The 24,055-nt window shown below is 43.0% G+C and overlaps 2 protein-coding genes across 3 annotated transcripts in view; one reads left to right on the plus strand and one right to left on the minus strand.

Moving 5' to 3' along the window:
• ASPN (asporin) overlaps positions 1 to 20,865 on the minus strand; it is a 49,191-nt gene extending 28,326 nt beyond the window's left edge. The window contains exons 1-3 of one of the 2 annotated variants that reach the window (XM_038740152.1): positions 20,629 to 20,865; positions 12,244 to 12,514; positions 8,647 to 8,759 (exon numbers count right to left, since the gene is read on the minus strand). In XM_038740152.1, coding sequence (XP_038596080.1) covers positions 8,647 to 8,759; positions 12,244 to 12,493 — 363 coding nt within the window. In that variant the 5' untranslated portion in view covers positions 12,494 to 12,514; positions 20,629 to 20,865. The remainder of the gene's footprint in view (positions 1 to 8,646; positions 8,760 to 12,243; positions 12,515 to 20,628) is intronic. The other variant, XM_038740153.1, reaches the window with a different exon arrangement.
• Positions 1 to 24,055, plus strand: part of LOC119919600 (centromere protein P) — a 280,519-nt gene that overhangs the window by 152,317 nt on the left and 104,147 nt on the right. The window lies entirely within an intron of this gene.

Raw genomic sequence — 24,055 nt, forward strand, 5'->3', positions numbered from 1 at the left:
ACGTAATGGTACGGAGATACAATAAATCCAGTGACTAGTGCCAATTGAACCCCTTCTACAGTAGCAGCATGAAACTTCCGAATGGGATTGGAGTTCCGAATGAGAGCACATTCCAGCTCGCAGTGTCAGACAGAATTCCGCACGGAACACTGTGGTTTCTCAAACCCGTGTATGGTAGGAGCTGAAATAGTAAGTAGAGTATTAAGTGTGGATATTCAAAACCACAGAAGGAAAAGACACGGATTGGGAAACCTGTAGTGGTCAAACTATATCTTTTGCTTGTTTGCTAGTTAATCCATTTTCTGAGAGTGCCCAGTGCTTGGTTGGTCTTTTTGGTTGCCACCGCTCACTGGACCAGTGATTTCAAAGAAGTTTTGTCCTCCTGAAGTTAGAGAGAAAACAGAGCTTTGGGACTATGAAGTAGATGCCAGGAAGCTACCTGGAGAAAGACCCAGGGATGGCCAGAGTAAGTGAGTAAAAGCATAGGAAAAAACTGAACTGGTGGAAGGCTGGGGCAGAGCTGAGCGTCTGGGAGCCCGAGGCTAGAGTGAGGTAGCTGCCCCGGGCCTCGTTGTGAGAAGCGGAGGCAGGCAAGGGAGATGGGTTGGGACCATTTAGATACACGCTAGGAACTGCAGAGAGAAAAGCCAAGAGCAACCAAAGTGACCAAGAGAAAGGTGAGGGTCAGTCAGGGCCAGCTAGGGCTAGCCGCAGGAGAGGGAGAAAAAACGAACACAAAAATGGTGCGAATTTTTCCTCGTCTTAACTGGCGTTTAAGCAATATTGAAATCTTTCAAATTGTGGTTGAAATATTTTCAGGGACCAAATCGTCAAGAGGAGACTCTGCCCCCAAATAATTCCAGATCAACACGAACACATTCCCTAGTATACTTTGTTCAATGATAAGGGATTCCAGAGGACTGTTGGGTTGCTTATTTCTCTTTTAACACCAAACTGCTTTTTTTAGGTAAGATCTATACCAGAAAAATAACTATGCTGTTAATTCCAGTCACATGGAAGTGAGTTAATCTGCCCCGTCCAGTGATTCAGATTAGTTCAGCATGCTTTGATGTTTTTATTCAGGCATTTTTCACTTTTGCAAGTGGACACTTCACTGATATTTTACACATATAAACTGTATATTTCACAGTTCTTTTAGACTGTGAGCCCACCTTTTAGACTGTGAGCCCACTGTTGGGTAGGGACTGTCTCTATGTGTTGCCAATTTGTACTTCCCAAGCGCTTAGTACAGTGCTCTGCACATAGTAAGCGCTCAATAAATACGATTGATTGATTGATTGATTGATATACAGAGACATAATTGACGGGTGTTTTTGGATGATATTTACCGAGGAAGTTCCTGGGTTTATGACATACTTGGTTCCTGAAAACTGCTTTAAATTGAAGATTTCATTGTAGATCGTATGTCAGAACCGATTTTCCCATAAAAACAATGTTTAACTGGGGGGTTGGTTGTTGAACAAAGACTGGAAAGCCTATTTTTAACCAAAATTATCCAGTGTTGTGCGCACTCAATTGTAGATGATCAATGGGAGCTGCATTAATATTTTTATTTTAATAGCGATTATATTGACATAAAAATCACACGTTAGACAGTACAAAAAAGTATAGCACTGTACAGCGTGCATTACCTCTACAAATCATCTCAAACATATCACGTTTTAAGCCCTTTAATTTTTCTTACAAACGATAGGCTCCCGGCTAGATCAGATTGGGTCTTCCCCATTAGGTTTTAACTTCTATGAGGGCAGGGACTGTGTGTCTTGCTTCTGTCGTACTCTCCCAAGTGCTTCGTACAATGCTTCAAATGAATGAGTGAAACAGACCCAGACTGGAGCACACTGTGTTTTTCCTCTCCAGCCTATTGGCACTGACAGGCTTGCCCTTTTGTCTGTCCTCCTCTGGGTCTGTTTTACCCATTCACCTTTTCCGCTTCATTTTGCATTTTGCGTATGAGATCAGTAAAGAATGAACATTATTCCCGGTTGTTTAGAGAAGCAGCATGGCTCAGTGGAAAGAGCACGGGCTTGGGAGCCAGAGGTCATGGGTTCTAATCCCGGCTCTGCCACTTGTCAGCTGCGTGACTTTGGGCAAGTCACTTCACTTCTCTGGGCCTCAGTTACCTCATCTGTAAAATGGGGGTTAAGACTGTGAGCCCCGCGTGGGACAACCTGATCACCTTGTATCCCCCCCAGCGCTCAGAACAGTGCTTTGCACATAGTAAACACTTAACAAATGCCATCGTTATTATTATTTTGATAATATAGCATTTAGGGAGGGAGGGAGGAGATGCAGGGAATCAGAGTTGATTTAATGATTCAAGTTCTAGAGGCCACACTTGCAGAGCCAGACCTTTTTGCACTTTAAACTCTCTCTCCCCCCCCCCATATATAGTAGATCTACTGTATACGTACATATATATACATATGTATGCATATACAGTATATATATAGCATATATATACTAAGCACTTGGGAAAGTGCAGTATGGTAAAATATGAAGGATAAGTATAATATGTGTAGTTTTTTATAATGGCATTTATTAAGCGCTTACTATGTGCAAAGCACTGTTCTAAGCACTGGGGAGGTTACAAAGTGATCAGGTTGTCCCTCGTGGGGCTCACAGATTTAATCCCCATTTTCCAGATGAGGTAACTGAGGCACAGAGAAGTTAAGTGACTTGCCCAAAGTCACACAGCTGACAATTGGCAGAGCTGGGATTTGAACCCATGACCTCTGACTCCAAAGCCCGGGCTCTTTCCTACTAAGCCACGCCGCTTTTCCAATAGAGTAGATCTTCTATATGTATATGTGTGTGTGTATATACATCTATATACACATATTATACCTATCCTTCATATTCTACCATACTGTACTTTCCCAAGCGCTTAGTACAGTGCTCTGCACACAAGAAATGCTCAACAAATACCATTGATTGATGCTCAAAGAAGTCACCACTGATAGCGAAACACTTGAAACACAGATTCAGGCTGGTTCAAAATACTGTCTTAGAGCAAAGGCGTCACCACTACAACTTGAATGAACGAATGAAGAGACTTTGCTTGTCTCCGTCCCGGTTACTCCACGGGCAGAGGCCTCGGTGGAGGGGAAGGAATGTTGGGAAGCAAGATCCCCAAACCGCATGGGGGTTGGGGGAGGAGGTAGCTGGAAGGGTGGATTTCGGGAGAGGGATGGAATGAGGGAGGGAAGGGGGGAGAGCCTGTGGATCGTTCATTCAAGGCAGCTGTAGTCGTGCTTGTGGATGGGTGAGGGAGCCTGCAAGAGTGACACCAAAGCTGCTTACGCTGGGTTGTGGGGTGTAGGATGGGAACTATGGGTGTCTTGATGTGGGAAGCACTTTGCCAGTCTAAGATTTAAAACAACCCAAAGTACAGTTTGTTTACCTCCCCCTCTGCCTCACCATGTATAACAGCTTCTTATTAACAGGCTCCCTGGTAGACAGTAGAGTTGATTGTCAGGTATTAGTTTGACAATCAATATTTCCCAGATAATCCCTCCTATAGAGGGGAGATCATCGAACAGATAGTCCTCGTCTGGAGGGAAGGAAAATCACTGAGCACTTTGGGACCTTTTGGTAGCTCCTGCCACTGCTGGCCCCTTATCTCGGCCCTCCGTGGTCCAGTCCTTGGAGGTTATAGCTCCGGAGAGGCAGGAGCAACACTAAACAGGGGTGGAAGAGGAGGGGGAATTGGACAAATGGGGGGGGGGGAGAATAGGAAAACCATGAGAAGGGAGGGGGCGGGGTTACGTGATACTTACCTTACGAACTTGGCGTCGATAAAGTCGAACCCGATGTCGTAAACCTGAAACAGGGTGTAAATTCAGAGATGTCGAAAGTGCCGTTTGTTGTAACTCGGACAGTCATAAGTTGAGGAGTTCCTGTGCAGTCAACTCTTGATTATTCAGAATGGATTATCAAATTTTTGATGCTCTTTGCTTCTCCCTATCACCGTTATCATTAACAGCATCGATTGAGTGCCTATTGGGTTCGGAGCACTGTACTACTTCCTTGGGGGAGCAAACAATAGAAGTAAAAGAGGCAGTTCCTGCTTCAAGGAGCTTACGTTCTAAAGGGGTAGAGAAATTGATGTGAGTTGCCGGATGTAGATTAGATACAACCGATACAAAGACAACTCAAAATTAGCCAGTTGAGTACTGCTGCCCATTTTTTAGGCATTTTATTAAGTGTTTATTCCTCCCCCAAAGGGTGAGCTGAGGCAGAGAGAACAGAGGAAACTCAATCAGTTCCTTTTCTCAGTAGCAGTTCTGGTAAAAGGTTTACTGGAGAATACTGTAGCTATTTGCTTTTAAGACTACCTAAAGATTTTTATCTATGTTTTCCTTATCCTCAAGTAGCATAGATAATTAAGAGTTGACTTTAGGGCCCTCTGCTGTGCCAAGCAGGGATCCAAACCAAAAGGGGCCCAAAAGTGAATTCACAGCCCATTAAATTGTTGAAGCTACATAATAATAATGGTATTTGTTAAGCGCTTACTATGTACGAAGCATTGTTCTAAGCACTGGGGGGCGGGACACAAGGTGATCAGGTTGTCCCACGTGGGGTTCACAGTCTTAATGAGGTAACTGAGGCACAGAGAAGTTAAGTGGCCTGCCCAAGGTCACACAGCTGACAAGTGGCGGAGCAGGGATTAGAACCCATGTCCTCTGACTCCCAACCCTGTGCTCTTTCCACTGAGCCACACTGCTTCTCTTGAGAATAGAAGACCAAATAATGCAAACTTTGGAATAGCTTTCTCTGGTTAATTTTTCATACATAAATGCTGCCCCAACACGTGGGGTTGGCAGACTCGATCCAACCAAACTGCCCTTTTAATGCTTGCCTTTACCTGAAAATTCCAAAAATGGAAGGCAAAAAAACCCCTAAGTTCATCATTTAAAAACTGTAGCTATGTGGCAGAGCAGAATGGAAAACTTAGTCTTTCAGAAGGCAGTCTTCATAATGAATGTGGCTAATTAAGGACAGGTATGGGTTAGTGTGTGTCCATGTGGATGCGTGCGTGCGTATGTGTGCGAGATTAGCCATTCTGGGAATTATCATCCCATCTAGAGGTCAGAGCATTGTGAAAAGCAGCAGACGAAGATGAATGTCTTAGCACTTGTGAATTATTTCGAGGTTTTTGGAAGGCTGTTGGTTAATCCTAAAATATTAGTTCATGGTGAATGGTACTCTCAGCTCTCCCATAATATGAGGATTTTGTTCTTGCAAGACCTTGCATTAAGGAAAATGTGCGCTGTAGTGCCACACACATGCACACGATTTCTTCCGGAAACACAACACACCAAGCCCAAACAGGTCTGTATTGTTCAGAGACCATTCCCTAATTCCCCAGAAGCGTTCTAGCCAAAATGCAAGGTGAAAACACTTGTTCTGGCTGAACCGAGTGTACTTACAAAAGACGCCCTATTTAGCGGTACACACTGCACACCAAAAATGAACAAGGTGCATTGGGGCGGGAAGGCGTGTTTTATTTATCTGCAGTAAAATATCCCAAATCTAGGTCATGTATGTCCAGAAAGTTTCAGTTACCCGAACTTTCTGAGCCTCATCATCAGAGTTACCCATTCCCATAAGCCTTCTAAGGGTTGAGGAGCTGATCTTGAATGTCCCTGAGTTTCCTGAAACAGCAGATGTTGTGGCAAGGGAACTAAATCTGCCATTCCAACATCTTCATCATGACCATCAGCCACATTTATTGAGTGTCTACAATGTGCAGAGCACTTGACAAAGCGAAAAACTGTTTTTCCTGATAACTCCGATTCAGTGCATTTGGGGAGGGGGTGGACGCTGTTTCCCTCCTCGAGACTTTTATGTTTGTACCTCGGCAGCTCTTTATCATAGCTGACTCTTCTCCACACAGTGTCTTTTATTTGCCTGTCAGATTTTCTGCCTATGTACAGGTGACTTATAGAGTCTATGTATAGAGAAGGAGCGTGGCAAGTGAAAAGAGTGTGGGCTTGGGAGTCAGAGGTCGTGTGTTCTGATCCCAGCTCCGCCACTGATCAGCTGTGTGACTTTGATCAAGTCACTTGACTTCTCTGTGCCTCAGTTCCCTCATTTGTAAAATGGGGATTAAAACTGTGAGCCCCACGTGGGACAACCTGATTACTTTGTATCCCCCCCAGCGCTTAGAACAGTGCTTTGCACATAGTAAGAGCTTAACAAATGACATTATTATTATATTATCATTACCCCAGCACTTAAAACAGTGCTCGGCACATAGTAAGCGCTTAATATCATCATTATTATTATTATTGTTATGACTTGGCAGCCCTGAATGGTTGCCTTTTTTCTAAACCTGCATTAGTTCCTGTCTAGGGATTTCCACAGGGATGTCCCATAGCCACCTTAAACTCAACAAATCACGTTCCCTCTTAAACCCTCCCCTTTTCCTAACTTCCCCATAATGGTAATGGCTCCACTGTCGCCATTGTATTCCAAGTTCCTAACCATGATGATCATCTTTGACCCCTGTCATTCACATGCTGTATGCAGTCTATAAACAAGTCCTGTCAATAACTTCAGTAGCATCTCGCAGATCCATTCTTTCCTCCTCGTTTCTACAGCCTCGGCTTCTAAGCCATAGCCCTCTCATAGATCACTGCAACTGCCCCTCTGCTGCTCTGATTGCTTCCAGCTTCTTTCCGAAAATCTCAGTATATCCAGAAACAAGCTGCAAGAATCATCTTCCTCAGTTGATCTGATCATTTCACTTCCCTCTCACTTCCTAAGAAACCTACACCGACTCCCAGTTGCCACTTAGTTCAGATGAAAACTGCAGACTTTAAGGCCCTCTGCCAGTTATCTCCCCTTTACCTAACGGTCTTCATCTCCTACACTCCGGCCAAAAATAATTGCTCTCGGGATGTATGACTTTCCCAGCTCCAATACATTAGTCAGTTCTTCTAAAATGCAGAGGTTGCATTTTTGCAGAACCCCATATTGCGGAAAACCTGCATCGTTGTGTGCCTCTCGCCTAATTTCCAATGCTTCATGCATGCCTGTGACCATTTCTTCCAACACCGCATCACACCATGTCCGGACCGATGCGCAATGTCAGAAGAACGTTCCCTAATTCTGTTTTCGTTTTCTATCCAAAACACATAGTGAAAACCCACATTATGGGAGAACTGACTGTATTTCCATCCACCACTCCCTCTGTCGGGAATGTTCTTTCCCTCCTTTGCCAAACATGCCCCTTAAACTCACCACTCCCCATGTTCATCCCAGATGACTCTGGTTGCTGTTTTCCCTCAAACTACCTTCTAGGACATATGCCCACCTGTCTCCATATATGAATATTAGCAGAATTTGCCGTTCTTTGGCCACATTTGTATTTGTTGAGTTCCTACTGTGGAGCACTCGGTTGCCTAGAATAAGAGTAAAAGACACGTTCCCTGCCCCCGAGGAGTTTGTAATCTAAGGGGGAAGACAGGCAGATGCAGATTGTATGCATTCAGTTGAATCAGGAGGAAAAAGCAGATTCATAGCTCTGCACATAGTAAGCGCTCAATAAATACGATTGATGATTCATTGGCTAACAGCGAAAGTAAGCCTAAAGAAATATATAAGTGGAATAAACATCTAAGTGCTAAGGTAGGTTAATGGGATGACATAGCCAGAGAAAGTGATGAATAATTGGAAGCGGTGGCTTTCCAGGAGGGTTTTGAAGGTGGGATAGGATGTAGATTAGTAGATTTGACAGTGAAGAGAGTTCCGCACAGGAGGGAAGGGGAGCTTGGGAAGTGCTGAGTGTGTGCGCTGAGGTGTGTTGAGTGGCGAGAGAAGAAGGTTATAGGGGAAAGCTGGTGGAGAGTTTTGAGTTTTTAGGAGCTTCTGTTTTATGCGGGGGGAAATGAGTAGCCATTGGGGTGTTTTTGAGGAGTACAGTGATGCGTTCTGAATGGTGTTTTAGGAAGCCGATCCAGATAGCGGAATGCAAGAAGAGGTTACAGGCTAGAGACAGAGAGATCTGTAGGAAGGCTCATGCATGAGTCCAGTTAGTAGATGAGGAGAGGTTGGACTAGCGTGGTGAGGAAGGGGCAGATCTGCGATGTAGGGGGAAAAGCTGCCAAGAATTAGCAACAGACTTAATGTGGGCATTAGGACACAGAGGAATCAGAGATGACACCAAAGTTGCTGTAGGTTTTCCTACGTTTTTTCTCCCTCTCTTTTTTCCCTTTTCTGCCTCTTGCTTTCTCCCTCTGCCACTTTCCACAGAGGTTAGAGTGAGCTGGAATTGATTCAGGGGCAGAAAGTGGTGGAGAAGACAAAAGAGAGCTGAGTAAGCTGGAAAAGAGGGAAGGGGGAGAAGAAGGCGAAACTGTGGGGAGATTGGAGAGGGGTGGTGAAGTAGAGCAGGAGAAAGGGAGAACAAAAGAAGGAATGTGGCGGGACAAGAAGTTAGGAAGATACAGCCGAAACCCCAAGCCTGGTCATGACAAGATTTAAACAAATGCCTCATTTTCTGAAAAAGAGTGGAAAAATTTGAACTTACCTTCACAGCGATAAATGAAATCAAACATTTTAACAGAAAAACCCCACATTTTAAATTATATATTTAGAAATAGGGAACTATAGCCTTACATAAAGTGAAGAGAGTCCTCTAAGATCATTTTCTTTGATTTCCTTAATTTTATTGTTTTGGAGATCTATGAAGCGAGTATCAGGTGGGATATTGTTCGGTATTGAAGTCAGACCTGCACAAAGTGAACAATAAAATAAAAACTTTTTATGCATGTGGATAACAAACTAAAGTGAAATCAATATACAGTATTGAACAGTATAAGTTTATAGGTTCATCTCTGGTAAACATTAAGTAAACGTGTTGCCACAATACCAATTGAGTTCGAGATGTTTTCATGAAAAACAATTGATGTGTTTAGTCCACCTCAAAAGGGATGTTTTCAAAACGGATCAAGCAAGTTTTCAAAATGCCAAGTACAAGGGCACAAAGCTTAACAAAAAACAAGCAGAGAGAGAGATAAAAAATGTGGGGATGAAGAGGGTGGGAAAGCAGAAAGGAGAGCTTGTGGAGAGAAAGGAAGGAAAGGAGGGGAAAGATGAGGGAGGGGTGTCAGGGGAGGTGAGGGATGGGAGGGACAAGGAAAGGTTATTTCCCTCTCTCTGCCTTTTTCCCTTTTTCTTCTTTCCCATATCTACCCTCCATCTTTCTGCCCAGTCAGGCTGTCACTGTCAGTGTGATTCCAGGGGTAGCCAGTAGCAATTGAGGGCATCTGACCACTCAGTAATGTCAGAATTGGTGTTTATGAGCTCCCCTACTCCTTGCTGTTGGCAGCCGGTTTGCAGGGGGACAGCTCACTCCAGAGGGAGCAACAAAGTGCATGGCTCACTTCAACAGGTTCCCAGACTTGAGGCCACATCTTGCTAGTAGAGGACAAGGAGTAGGGCTTCCATGTTGGCTCCACTTCCATTTTCTTTCCAGCTCCGAGAGCCAGAACAGGCTAGGCCGGAAAGCCTTGCAGGTGAACCTAATAGTCACCCCCGCAAGGTGCCAAGTCCTGGAGGGCCATCACCCCCCGGAACTTCGCAGAGTGGGTATCTATGACTCTGGTTGGGTGTCAAGGAGTCAGTATAGTAGAGGAGAGAAAGGAGAGTTGGGAATGGATGGAAGGGAGTTTTAAAAGAAATAGAGGGGACATGGGGAGTGGGAAGATATAGGCATAAATAGAATCATTAAGCTGGAGAGACCTCAAGAGATCTGGCTCAGTCCCCTGTCTCTGGGCAAGAGATGAACTAAACCGTTCATCGTCAAAAACAGATAGTTGCTTCTTCTTTTCCTAAAGGTCTCCAAGGATGAAGAGGCCACAAAACACTGATATAGGCTCCTGAGCCAGATTACCATCCTGCTCGCCAGGAAATGATTCTTTCTATTCAACTGCAGTCTTTCCAGCTTTAAGTATGTTTCTATTCCAAACCCCATGAACAAAGGGTCAGAAATGTGTCAGGATGGAAATAAACAATATTCTCCAGCATCTCGCGGATTTGCTGCTCCCAGTTCTCAGCTCCATCCCTTGTTTTGACTCACACCTCACTCTCCAGAGAGAGATGATGGAGCCTCTTATCAGGAATGACAGGGAAAGGGAAGGAAAGAAGAGGAAGTGATAATGTTGACCAGGAGCAGGAGCTTAAGCATCAGTTTACCTGGAGAAGTTTACCATCGGTCCATAAAATTCAGAGCATTTTAAAACTAGTTTTTATAAAGATGATCTCATAGGCCGATACAAAAGATTCTGAACAAAAGGTACTCAATTCCACAATAATAATAATTATTGCATTTGTGAAATGCTTACTGTGTGCCAAGAACTATACTAAGCTCTGGGTAGATTGAAGATATTCAGGTTGAACACAGTCCCTGGCCAACATGAGGCTTACAGTCCAAGTAGGAGAGAGTATAGACATTTTATCCCCATTTCACAGGTCTGGGCTCTTTCCACTAGGAAAATCCAGGTAAAGAATACAGTAGAGGCAAATTGGTCATTTGGTATCTTCTCAATTTTTTATCTGAATGCAATTCAAATATAAAATAACACATTCGTTACTGAGATATTTAATGAAAAAGTGGGCTAGGTTGCAGCATGAAGTGCAAATGATTGTAATTTTCGAGCTAAGGGAATTTACACACTTTGTAAAAATAAACTTCCATTTGAAAATATTGAATTTTTGCTTTTTCCCTGCTTATAATTTCAAATTGACTAAAATTTGTACTCTGAAAAAAATTAGCAATTTTCCCTGACTAGGAAAGCAATCATTTCCCTGAGGCTCATATCATAATTAAATCATTCGTTCAATTACTTTATTTTCACTATTTCTAAAAGTGTATTATGAGTGGATTTTTAAATTGTCTATCCAGATGTCATAGTCATAAAAGTCACTTTTTATTTGTACTTTATGAGATGAAGGTTATTTGTATAACCTTCAGACTGTAGTACTACAGGTTTTATCTTAACTTTTGTTATATGTACTACTGAAAAATCATCATAAATGCTGATCAGCATGTTTTACCTATTCATCGTTTCAATATGGTACATAAAAAGCAGTCTAGCAACTTAATTAGGTGATCGAAAGCTTCCCGAAATGCTTATTCAGGAGGATTTGGGGTCATTTGTTTGGGGATTCTGAACCATGGAACAGTTTTATTATGCATCCAAGATGCCGTAAAGCCATTAACTTATTTTCCTTTCAGTAAGATGTGATCATTTTGGTGGTATGTTCAGCTACGGTTTTAAAAAACAACCACACCACCACATTTTTGGGCTAGGGTGCTTTCCAAATGCCTACGTCTTGGTTGGTTTGGGCCTTTCCCCTTGTCATTTTATCCACCACTGCATGATTCTATGGGGGTAAAAGGAAATCCAAAGACTATTCATTACCCTTCTGTGAACAAGAACTGATGTTTCTGGAGATTTAATCAACAGCATTTGCATTTGGTCTTGGTAAACAAAGACTTTTATGAGACTGGAAAGGCCTGGTTGCTGAGCTGGTAGGTGTCCAATTACCTCCCACCCACATACTGGGAGCAACTGGTTATTCGAAGTGTGCAAATAAGTTTTTAGCGTGGCACTTCTTCCCTTTCTTTAACAAAATTTAGTGGACTCTCTCTTCATTGAAGGACAAGGCTGAACAAACTACACAGATATAATGAAATGATATCATATGATCGAGAGAAAAAGAATTGGCATGATGAGAAATGCCCAGAGAAGCATTGTGGCTTAGTGGAAAGAGCACGGGCTTGGGAGTCAGAGGTCATGGGTTCTAATCCCGGCTCCACCACATGTCAGCTGTGTGACTTTGGGCAAGTCACTTAACTTCTCTGTGCCTCAATTACCTCATCTGTAAAATGGGGATTAAAACTGTGAGCCTCACGTGGGACAACCCGATAACCTTGTATCTATCCCAGCGCTTAGAACAGTGCTCACCACATAGTAAGCACTTAACAAATACCATTATTATTATTATTATTATTATTATTATTATTATTACACGATTCTGAAGGGTGACATAAGACCTAAGAAATCAGCCTTACATTATTCTCTGATTTCGTCAAGCAATGTGAGTAGAAGACTGTTTCCAGACTTAGCCCCAGCTTCAGGAAAGATGGAGCAAGGCTAGGGAAGTTCCCCAAAGAAAAATTTCCATGAGGAAACCACAGATTAGTCTTACCTAGGTCAGAACAGTGGACAACTTTTAGATAGCACTGACATCCGAAGGGGCATACTGGAAACAGCTCGAAAGGAATCAGGTGTTCGAAAGGTTGTCTTGTTGGAAAAAGAGAGTTGTCGTCGTCATCGTCGTCATTGCTTGCATCTTCCATGTCCTTCAGCATCATATTCTTTAGAGTGAGGAATGAAGGACTGGTGAAAGGTTTGGCAGAACAGAGAGCCAAAAACAGCAGAAGTGTGTATTCTTTCATGTTTTCTCAAAGATAACCAATCTAGAATTAAAGCAACATGTGAAATTTTAAATTAGAGATACTGAAAAATGCCAAGAACATCATTGTTTCCATACCCTCATTGCCCCTTTAAATCAAATGCGACAAAGAGGAAACTCCTCCCCTTTGCCTTCTTAGCAATTCTTTTTAAATTGGAAAAACAAAATTATATCGTTTTCCCTCTTGTTCCCATTGTAGGTATATGATCTATGTTTGCCTGTTTCCCCCATAGATTGTGAACCCAATCAGTAGTACATATTGAGGGTCTTTTTCTTTAATGGTATTTGTTAAGCGCTTACTTTTTGTTCTAAGCGCTGGAGTAGATACAAGGTAATTAGGTTGGACACAGTCTCTGTTCATCCATTTAACCATATTAAGCACTGTACTAAGAGCTTGGGAGAGTACAGTATAACAGATACGTTCCCTGCCCACAAAGAGCTTACAGTCTAGAGGGGGAAACAGACATTAATATAAACAAACAAATTACAGGTTTGTGCATAAGCGCTGGGGCTGAGAGAGGGATGAATAAAGGAAGCCAGTCAGGCCGACACAGAAGGAAGTGGGAGAATAGGAAAGGAGGAAGGCCTCTTGGAGGAGATGTGCCTTCAGTAAGGTTTTGAAGAGGGGAGAGTAATTGCCTGTCTGGGGCTCACAGTCTTAATCCCCATTTGCCAGATGAGGTAACTGAGACACAGAGAAGTTAAGTGACTTGCCCAAGGTCACAAAGCAGACAAATGATGGAGCCGGGACTAGAACCCAGGTCCTTCAGACTCCCAGGCTTGTGCTCTATCCACTAGGCCATGCTGGTACTACAGAGCACTGTAGTAAGTGTTTGGGAGAGTACTAAACAGGGAAGAGACCCCAAGTCTCCTGACTCCCAGAGCATGTGTTTTGGGTATCTTCATGCTTATGGTACTAATTCCTTGAGAAATTTGTGTACATCTGCTCTCTCTACTTCCTCTCCTTCGATCCTTGACCCACTCCAATCTGTCTTCCACCACCATCGCTCCATAGCAACTGCCCTTTCTAAAGTCACAAATGAGCTTCTTCTTGCCCAATCCGATGGCCTCTACTTCAGCCTTATCCTTCTTGACCTCCCAGCTGCCTTGGACACTTTGGACCGCTCCCTTTTACTGGAAAGGGTATCGAACCATGGTTTCACTGACGCTGTCCTCTCCTGGTTCTCCTCCTATCTCTCTGGCCGCTCATCCTCAGTCTCTTTCACAGGCTCTTCCTCTGCCTCCCACCCTCTAACTGTGGGAGTCCCTCAAGACTCAGCCTTGGGTCCCTTTGTAGTCTCTTTCTACACCCATTCTCTCAGGGGACTCATTTGTTTCCACGGCCTCGACTACAATCTTTATGCGGATGATTCCCAAGTCTACATCTCCAGTCCTGATCTCTCTCCTTCAGGACATCCCTAGTTAGATGTCCCACTGACTCCTCCAATTTAGCACGTCCAAAACAGAACTCCTCATCTTGTCACCCAAACCCTGCCCTCCCGCTGTCTCCCATCACCTTAGACAACACCACTATCCTCCCGCTCTCCCAAACCCATAACCTCGGCATTATCCTCAATTCATCTCTCTCATTCAACCCACAGAGTCAATCTGTCATCAAATCTTGTCAGTTCTGCCTTCACGACATCACTAAAATCCACTCTTCCGTCTTCATCCAAACTGATACTATTCTGATCCGAACACTTAAATCCTGCCTTGACTATTGCATCAGGCTCCTCGCTGACCTTCCTGCCTTTCTTCTCTTCCCACTCCAGTCCACACTTCACTCTGCTGCCCAGGTCATTTTTCTAAAAAAAAAAAATTAAAAGGTCAGTCCACATCCCCCCACTCCTCAAAAACCTGCAATGATCGCCCATCCACCTCTGAATCAAGCAGAAACTCCATACCGTTGGCTTTAAAGCCCTCAATCAACTCGCTCCTCCCTATCTCGCCTCACTGATTTTCTACTACACCCCAGCCCACACGCTTTGTTCCTCCAACACCGAACTACTCACTGAACTTCCATCCTGTCTGTGTCGCCCCTGATCCCTTACCCATGTCCTCCTCTGGCCTGGAATTCCCTTCCCCTTTCTCTGCAGCGGACCACCACTCTCCCCACCTTCAAAGCCTTATTGAAATAACATTTCCTTCAAGAGGCCTTCTTCGACTAAGGCCTTAGTTTCCCTGCTCCCTCTCCCTTCTAATCCATCAGTTATTTCTTGAGCACTTAAACTGTTCTAAGCGCTTGGAAGAGTACAGTATAAAAGATTTGGTAGATACGTTTTCTGCCCACAAGAAGCTTACAATCTACTGGGGTAGACATACATTAAAATAAATTATGGATATGTACATAATAATAATTAATAATTACGACATTTGCTAAGCGCTTAGTATGTGCCGGGTACTGTTCTAAGTGCTAGGGTAGATACAAGATAATCAGGTTGGACACAGTCCCTGTCCCATACAAGGCTCACAGGTTTAATCCCCATTTTACAGATGAGGGAACTGAGACCCTGAGAAGTGAAGTGACTTGTCCAAGGTCACACAGCAGACAAGTGGCGGAGCAGGGATTAGAATCCATGACCTTCTAACTCCCAGGCCTGTGCTCTATTCACTAGGCCATGCTAAGGGACTGGAGGCAAAGTGAACAAAGAGTACAAAGCCAAGTGCAATAATGAAACAGAAGGAAGTGGGAGTAGGGGAAATAAGGGCTTAGGCAAAGCCTCTTTGAGGAGATGTAACTTTACTAAGGCTTTGAAGGTGGAAAGAGTGATTGCCTGTCGTATATGAAGGGAAAGGAATTCCAGGCTAAAGGCAGGATTCATTCATTCATTCAGTTGTATTTATTGAGCGCTTACTGTGTGCAGAGCACTGGACTAATTGCTTGGGAAGTCCAAGTCGGCAACATCTAGAGACTGTCCCTACCCAACAACGGGCTCACAGTCTAGAAAGGGGACACATACTCTTCTCCCACTCCCTTCTGTGTTGCCCTGACTTGCTCCCCTTATTCATCCCCCCACCCCAGCCCCACACCACTTATGTCCTTATCTGTAATATATTTCTTTATATAGTAATAATAATAACAATAATAATAATAATGGCATTTATCAGAGAGGCAGCGTGGCTCAGTGGAAAGAGCCCAGGCTTTGGAGTAAGAGGTCATGGGTTCAAATCCTGGCTCCACCACAAGTCTGCTGTGTGACCTTGGGCAAGTCACTTAACTTCTCTGAGCCTCAGTTACCTCATCTGTAAAAATGGGGATTAAGACTGTGAGCCCCACAGGGGACAACTTGATCACACTGTATCCCCCCCAGCGCTTAGAACAGTGCTTTGCACATGGTAAGCGCTTAACAAATGCCATCATTATTATTATTATTATTATTATTACTAAGCACTTGGGAAGTACAAGTCGGCAACATGTAGAGACGGTCCTTACCCAACAACGGGCTCACGGTCTAGAAGGGGGAGACAGACAACAAAACCAAACAAAGGATGTAGGTAGGGGGTTGGCAGTGAGATAGATGAGGTTGAGGTGCAGTGAGTAGATTGCCATTAAAGGAGCAAAGTGTGTGGGCTGGGTTGTACTAGGAAGTCAAGGAGGTGAGGTAGGAGGGGGCAAGGGGTTTGAGTGCTTTAAAGTCATGGTAAGGAGCTTCTGTTTGATGTGGAAGTGGCTGGGCAACCATTGGAGGTTCTTGAGGAGTGGGGAAACATCCATCGCCTATGCACTTGGATCCATACCCTTTGAACACTTGACATTCACCCAACCCTCAGCCACACAGACCTAATGTAAATAATATCTGTTATTTATCGTAACGTCTGTCTCCCCCTCTATCAATCAATCAATCAATCGTATTTATTGAGCGCTTACTATGTGCAGAGCACTGTACTAAGCGCTTGGGAAGTACAAATTGGCAACATATAGAGACAGTCCCTACCCAACAGTGGGCTCACAGTCTAAAAGGGGGAGACAGAGAACAAAACCAAACATACTAACAAAATAAAATAAATAGAATACATATGTACAAATAAAATAAATAAATAAATAAATGAATAGAGTAATAAATATGTACAAACATATATACATAGACTGCAAGCTCCTGATGAGTTATCTCCCCAGATCTCTGTCCGTACCCCTCCCCTACCTCCCTCACCCCCAGCCCGTGGTGGGCGGTGTTGAAGTGCCCAGAAGCGACTTGTACTTCCCAAGCACTTAGTACAGTGCTCTGCACACAGTAAGCGCTCAATAAATACGATTGATGATGATGATGATGATGAATGAATGGAGAGGAAGCTCCACCAGCAGGGCTTGGGGGGCTCTCCTGGCTCCCACTGTCTTCTAGGAACATGTCTGCTAATTCTGTTGAACTCCACTCCCCCAGGCGCTTAGGGCAGTGTTCCACACATAGTAAGTGCTCAGTAAATACCATCGATTGATTCTGCTTGTTGTGGGCAGGGGGTGTGTCCGCTTATTGTTGTACTGTACTCTTCCAAGTGCTTAGTACAGTGCCCTGCACAAGATAAGAGCTCAATAAATACTAATGCATGAATGGTCAGGGAATGTATCTACCAACTCTGTTGTGTTGTACTCTACCAAGTTGTTGGTACAGGGCTGTGCACACAGTAAGCGCTCAATAGATACCACTGATTGATTGATAGTATAAGGAATTAAATGCATTGTAAATAACTAGCATCTAGACACCTCCTACTTTATATTTGCCAAACTCCTTCCATTCCTTTTTCAATGCTAATATCGTAAGTTCTTAAACAGATTCATTTTTGTGAGTTCGTGCTGTTTCTGTTGATACACCTCTAGACGAAAAAGTACATATTCTGGGGTTCTCTTCAAAAACAATATTTTAAATACTATTGATGGACTCCAGTTAGCACATCTGCAGTTGTTTTAGCAGTTTCTGGACATTAGACAAATCCTTACCCTATCGCTATCATTTTTACCATGAGATTAAACGGTTTCACGAGGAGTCTAGCAGAATTGGCATTGACCTAACGACGTTGGTTAGACTTCATTTCTCTCCTTATCACTGCTTGGCTTGCCTTAGAGTGAGTGGAAGATTTACCAGAGGAAACACATCTCATGGCCAGAAACTAGAACAAGACAAACAAGTTACATTCCTTTTCAAGCCACATGTCTAAAGGTCAGTTTGTCAAATATTTTCCAGTTCTAAATATTCCCATCAGTATACATGTACAGTCGGAGTCACATGGCTCAGCAATAGACTGTTCTTCGCTTTTAAAAAGCTTGCTATGATGAACATCCTCTTAGGGTTGTTATCAAAACCTACCTCGCATTTGTCCAGTATTTCATTTATAAAAATATAGAAGGGGAGGGAGTTTTCTCCTGCTATTTCCCACACCGCCCCACTACTACTCTCCTGTCTCCCTCACCCTCTCACCCCACTGCCAGCCCTTGTCATTTGACGGGACCCGTTGCCTACCGGCGTTCTAATTTAGCTTCAAAATATTGGAACACAGTCTTCAGTATACCTATGGTTTTAGAAGGAATAACCAGTCCGTGCCCGGTTGTACACGTCCCACTCTTTATCAACATCTGTTTGAGTATTCCTGCTCCCTGGCCTCATCCCGTATCTCGCCCCCTTCTCCTTCTAACCACTCCCTCTCCAGTCGGACGTCCTTCAAAGGCACTGGCTCGGCCACTCTTCTCTCAGCTATCCTCATAGGTTCTGAGTTATCAGGCCCTGTACTTTACTGCCTGCCCAGCTTCCTTCTCCTCTTCCCTACTTGGCATTCCTGAACCTCCTCTTTTCTTCTCCCTCTTGTCCCTGTTCCTGTTCCTACCCCTGTCCCTTCTGGACCGCAACCCTCCCAGCCAGTCGCCACCTGGGAACCATCCCCAAGCCTATCGGAGTAGTCAGCGGTGACCCAGATGGACAGCTCCCCCGCCCCCTCAACGGTGTGTGTGTGTGTGTTTCTCTCACAACATTAATCGTAATAACTTCTGAAGTTCTAATACAAAAGGTAACCACAAAAATTCAAAGCTGTGTACTTAACCAAAGCGTTCAAAATATCTTTATTAGACCTGAATGTATATGTGGGTGAAGAATAATAATAATGGCATTTATTAAGCGCTTACTGTGTGCAAAGCACTGCTCTAAGCGCTGGGAGGCTACAAGGTGATCAGGTCGTCCCACGGGGGGCTCACAGTCTTCATCCCCATTTTACAGATGAAGTAACTGAGGCACAGAGAAGTTCAGTGACTCGCCCAAAGTCACACAGCTGTCAAGTGGCAGAGGCGGGATTAGAACCCATGACCGGTGGCTCCCAAGCCCATGCTTTTTCCACTAAGCCATGCTGCTTGGAATAGGAACATAACTGTTATTACTGAGCCAGTTAAGTATTCTGTCCCAGGCAGTGGCAACAGGATGTTTGGAAGAATCATGTGATAGTTTGCTTTCCTTGACATCCATTTACACACACGTATACGCACACTGAAATTTTTCTTTGATCGTTGAGTGACATCTTTTCTAGATGAAGTTTTTATTTCTTAAATTTCGAAATATCTGTTTACTCTCAGCTCTTTGACTGTGCCCAAAGACAAGAACATTATTGGTAAAATTACGTCTGCTTTTTCACAATCCTCAGATGGTCAACTGACAGAATTGTGAAGTTTTAGCCTGGCACCCTCAGTTCTCCTATAACACGAGGGTCATGTTCTTGATAAACCCACATTAATGAAAACCACATTATAGAGCACATGAGTTGGCCAGTAAGAGGAGGCAAAAAAACAACTGTTTCTTCCAGCATTGTCTCACATTCTGTCCAGGTAACGGGACGCTGTTGGAAGGATCTGTCCGAGTCAGGTATAGTGCAAACACATTATGGAAAAATTGGATGATTTTATTTTTCCGGGTTCCCATAATCATAAAGCTCATGGTATGGTACTCCTCGGGTTAACTGTGGAAGTTCCATTTCAGGAATATGTGATACAATTTAAAATTAGCAAATAAAGGTGCAAGAAAATAAATGAAATTTGGTATAAAAGATTTTAAATCAGTTTTTTAGGAAGCATAAAGCCCTCACATTGCTTTATGGAAATAAGCCAATTTGAAATCTCATAACACGTGACTCTTGTTTTTGGTCTGACACAGTCTGAAAGAATTCGGTGCTCTGTTTGTCCCTTTAGGAGATGTATTAGGAAGAACTGTTAACAGTTAAAAATCTGTTAACGTTTAATAGATTTCTTAACTCAGTTGTTCTTTCAGTAGAAAGGTTGGTATGATCCAAAACTGAAACGTTTGTTCCCTTCTCTTTGTAAAGAGACCAGGAAAATCCGTTCATTCAGACTGATTTTGATTCCCTCAGGTAAATTTAGTAACAGAGATCTCAAAGCCTTTTATTCACTGTATTTGAAAGTAATTTAGTTCTAGTTGTTAGGTGTGCTGTTTTAGAAATAAATCTGTATGTTATCTTTCTCTTTTCTTTTTGAAAAGAGCCAGTTAGCAAGGAAAAATAGCAGCCTCTAATAAAGTAAAAAATATATGTTTATATGAAAAAATTCCAGTACAGGCATGGTGAAATTTTATGGAAGTAGGAAAGATGCAAACACATTACCAAAAAAATTGATATTATTATTTCCTTGAGTAATATTCATGCAAATGTTCTTGCCGATCATAAACCACATTTTCCAGTATTAGCAACTGCTTTCTCTGAAAGTGTATTCTTTCAAGAAAATTTCATAATTTTCTGTCACCTAGGTTCCTTTTTTAGTACAGTGAAAAGGCAAAGTAATCATTTCCTAATAAGATCTTTTAGAAATTAGTACAACAAATGTTTTTATCAAAAAGTTTAAACAGGCTTTATTATTCTATAAATAATCAAAGAAGGATGGTCCAAAGAGAATCTTTCTTTGTTTTAGGTCAATTTATTTTTGTTTAAAGTACTGATAGTTTTATCACCTTATAGTATAAAGGTAAAGCAAATGTAATAGACTTTTCATTTTGAGATTATGTTTTCCTAAGAGGAATTAGTATTGAGGAACACATGGTCCCAAAACAGCAATGCCCCTTTAGTAGTTCCTGAAAATAAAATAGGTAATTCTATATTGCTACTTACTCCAAAATATAAAAATATGAAAAAACATACCTTGTAAGAATAGAAAAATCCTCTTAAACGTAGACTCAATCCACAAAGTACTTATTTTAAAAGCAAATAGTACATAGATTTTGGTGAGTGCTAGGCAATGAAGAGAAGATGAGAAGATGTTACACTGAAAAATCCCTTTAAAAAGTGCCTGATGTAGCTGGCACTCTGGGTGATACTTGAGTAAACTGCTTCTACAGATTAGCCTATTTTAGTACCGAAGAGAGAGATTAAGACTTGTTACTGCTCATGTGTTTTCCATCACTACTTGTATCACAGCCAAAGTTTCTAGTTTAACTCTAGACATCTACTGGAAGAGCCTGGAAAAACTTGGGGTTTAATAATCATGGCATCTAGCCACAGAAAGTCGAGTGGAATCCTCTCAAGAAATAGCTGATGTGTGAAAAAGCAGAAGTCGGTGAATATCTATGCATTTATTTAAATGAAAAACCGCACCGAGAGGTATGAAAAAAAAAAGAATTTGGGAAACTCCAGCGCCCTGTCACTTCGGGAGGTATATAGGACTGGGAATTCTCCGAATGACCGGACTGCTGTGCTCTCAACTCTGTCTGGCTGTTCTGGTCAGTAGTTGACGCTGGAAAGGAATCCTGCACTGCCAGGGTTCAGAGTGACTGCTCCGGTTGGGAAGAGAATAATCCAAGGGGATCTAGGTAGAAGAGGAGGGATTTTCCCCCCTGAGTGCCTTCCTGTGAGAGAGATTCACGATGATGTTTATTAAACGCCTACGTGCTCGTGATGCTATCCTGAATACAGTTAAACAAAGAGTCACGGTCCCACCTGCCGCCAAGTAAGCGCTCAGTAAATACTATTGTATGAATGGCTGAACTTGCCACATGATAGACAACAAAAGCCACGTGAGCCCAGGGCACATTTAATGACTTGTTGACAAAACTTCCAGGATTCTGCCTAATTTTGTACTCTCCCAAGCGCTTAGTACAGTGTGCTGCAACACAGTAAGCACTCAGTAAATACGATTGACTGACTGACTGACTGACTGTGCCTTGATGGTGCTAAAAGTACCTTACTCACTGATTATCAGTAGGAAGATTTGCTGCAGGGGCTTGTACTTGGGCCAGAAAATATTAGATCGAACCCATGTACCCACTGTCTGGTATTATACTCTCCCACGTGCTTAGTACAGTGCACTGCACACAGTAAGCATTCAATAAATGCCATTATTATTATTAATAATACTTAGTATTATTAATAATAATTGATATTATTATGGTATTATTATTACTGTTATTGTTATGATATTTCTTAAGCGCTTACTATGGGCCAAGCACTGCACTGAGCGCTGTGGTGGATCCAAGCAAATCGGGTTGGACACGCTCCCTATGCCCTGTGGGCCCCACAGTCTCGATCCCCATTTAAGAGATGAGGTAACTGAGGCCCAGAGAAGTGAAGTGACTTGTCCAAGATCACACAGCAGACAAGTGGTGGAGCCGGTTTTAGAACCCACCAACTTCTGATGATAGCCCACTCTTTTAGACTGTGAGCCCACTGTTGAGTAGGGACTGTCTCTATATGTTGCCAACTTGTACTTCCCAATCGCTTAGTACAGTGCTCTGCACACAGTAAGCGCTCAATAAATACGATTGATGATGATAGTGGATTAGGCAGGGTGTTGTTTTCACTGTATGTGTGATGGGCATCCTCCTGCACGCCTTCTGATTTGTCCAGCTCTGTCCTTGATTGCCTTTTCTCTAGAGATGCTTGTGGTCCTGTGTTCCCCATGACCACCCGCCACCAACCTGCCTGGACACTCGGGTCACCCTTGGAGAGGGAGAGCAGGGTTGGGACCCGGGGGGAAAACCTGAAATTCAGTATATCCATCAGGCAGGCATGCTGCTAGAAAAGTTTCAAGTGTTGGACTGTTCTCCAGTAAATTTGGACATGATCTCTTTATAGGAATAAATGCCTGGAGCGTAATATCTCATTGCCTTCTCTAGTTCATAAGAATGGGAATTAAAATGTGGCCAAAGCTCAACTACATCATCTTCTGGCCTGGCGCTTCTCAAAGGGAGGGTTATTTTTGCATTCTCCCATTTTTCTCTAGTTCAGAACTTATTTCCTCGGGGTATTAGATATGCCAAGTGTAGCATCCTCTCTGTGTCTGCTGCATGCAAGTGGTGTTTCAGAGATTCTGCAGCAAGCTGTTTGCCTTCAAATCAGTCAAGTCTACGTCCTGTGTCTTTCTTGCCACAAAGAGAACTGCTTGTCTGAATGCTAACTTCCAAGATTTTTGTTTCTTTTGTTTGAAAAGAAATGAAAGATGTCATATTTACATAATTAAAGCATTCAGTTTTAGGGCAAAATATATGAAAGCCAACCCCTGTTCACTCATCCCAAATTCAGTTTCCTCAAAAAGCCTCCAAAATTTGGAAAAAAATTAGCTTCGAATTTTGGAGTATGCAGCCTTAAATCAGTGGTATTTACTGAGCACTTTGTGCAGAGCACTGTACTGAGTGCTTGGGAGAGTAGTCAATCACATTTATTGAGCACTGTAGTGAGCTCTTGGGAGAGTACGATATAACAATATGTCAGGCACATTCCCTGCCCACAGTGAGCGTACAGTCTAGAAGGGGAGACAGAGACCAACAGAAAGAAATAGATACAACAGAGTTAGCAGACACGTTCCCTGCCCATAATGAGCTCACAGCCTCAGAGACTTGTCCCAGTAGCTTTTTAGGTCATCTTTAAGCATTGCCATTTGCAAAGCAGGCCGATATGGAATGTGGATGGTATTTCCCAGACTACTTCATGCCTGGTGGCATAATTTCAATCTGACATCCCACTAGATTGTAAATTTCTTGAGGGCAGGCATCGGGCTCTCAGTGCCCAACGCACACAAGCTCAGATACTACCTTATTGAGAGTGGCAGGCATGAGGCCATATAGAAGTGGATGCGTCTAATATGTTTGACCATTTAATTCACACAGACAACTGTGTTGGCATCACTTTTTTGATTTCTTGGGTGGATTTGATTATCTTCACAGGAGCCACATTGGCTGATGCTTTAACATAAAGTATTTACTGGAAGTATCAGAAGGATCTGTCAAGAATGAGGGCTTTGACTGTGAGCCCCATGTGGGATGGAGACTGTATCCGGCCTGATTAAGTTGTATCTACCCCAGCGCTTAGAACAGTGCTTGGCACATTATAAGCTCTTAACAAGTGCCATCGTTATTGCTACTATGGTTATTATTTATAGGGCAGCCCAAGAAAGGAGCCTGTATGTCTTCAGGAGTTCTTTTACAGTCCTTGCCGCCTCAGTTAACCCACCCGTGCAGGGGGAAGGGGGGGGGGAGTGTGAGGCAAGGAGTCATGGTAATGATTAACACAAATCAATGGCGCTCTTCATTTCAGCACCTCCAAGAGGAATCTTGTCGATTCCAGGGATGGGGGA

This window comes from Tachyglossus aculeatus, chromosome X1, assembly GCF_015852505.1.
Source record: "Tachyglossus aculeatus isolate mTacAcu1 chromosome X1, mTacAcu1.pri, whole genome shotgun sequence".
In the NCBI taxonomy this organism is placed as follows: domain Eukaryota; kingdom Metazoa; phylum Chordata; class Mammalia; order Monotremata; family Tachyglossidae; genus Tachyglossus; species Tachyglossus aculeatus.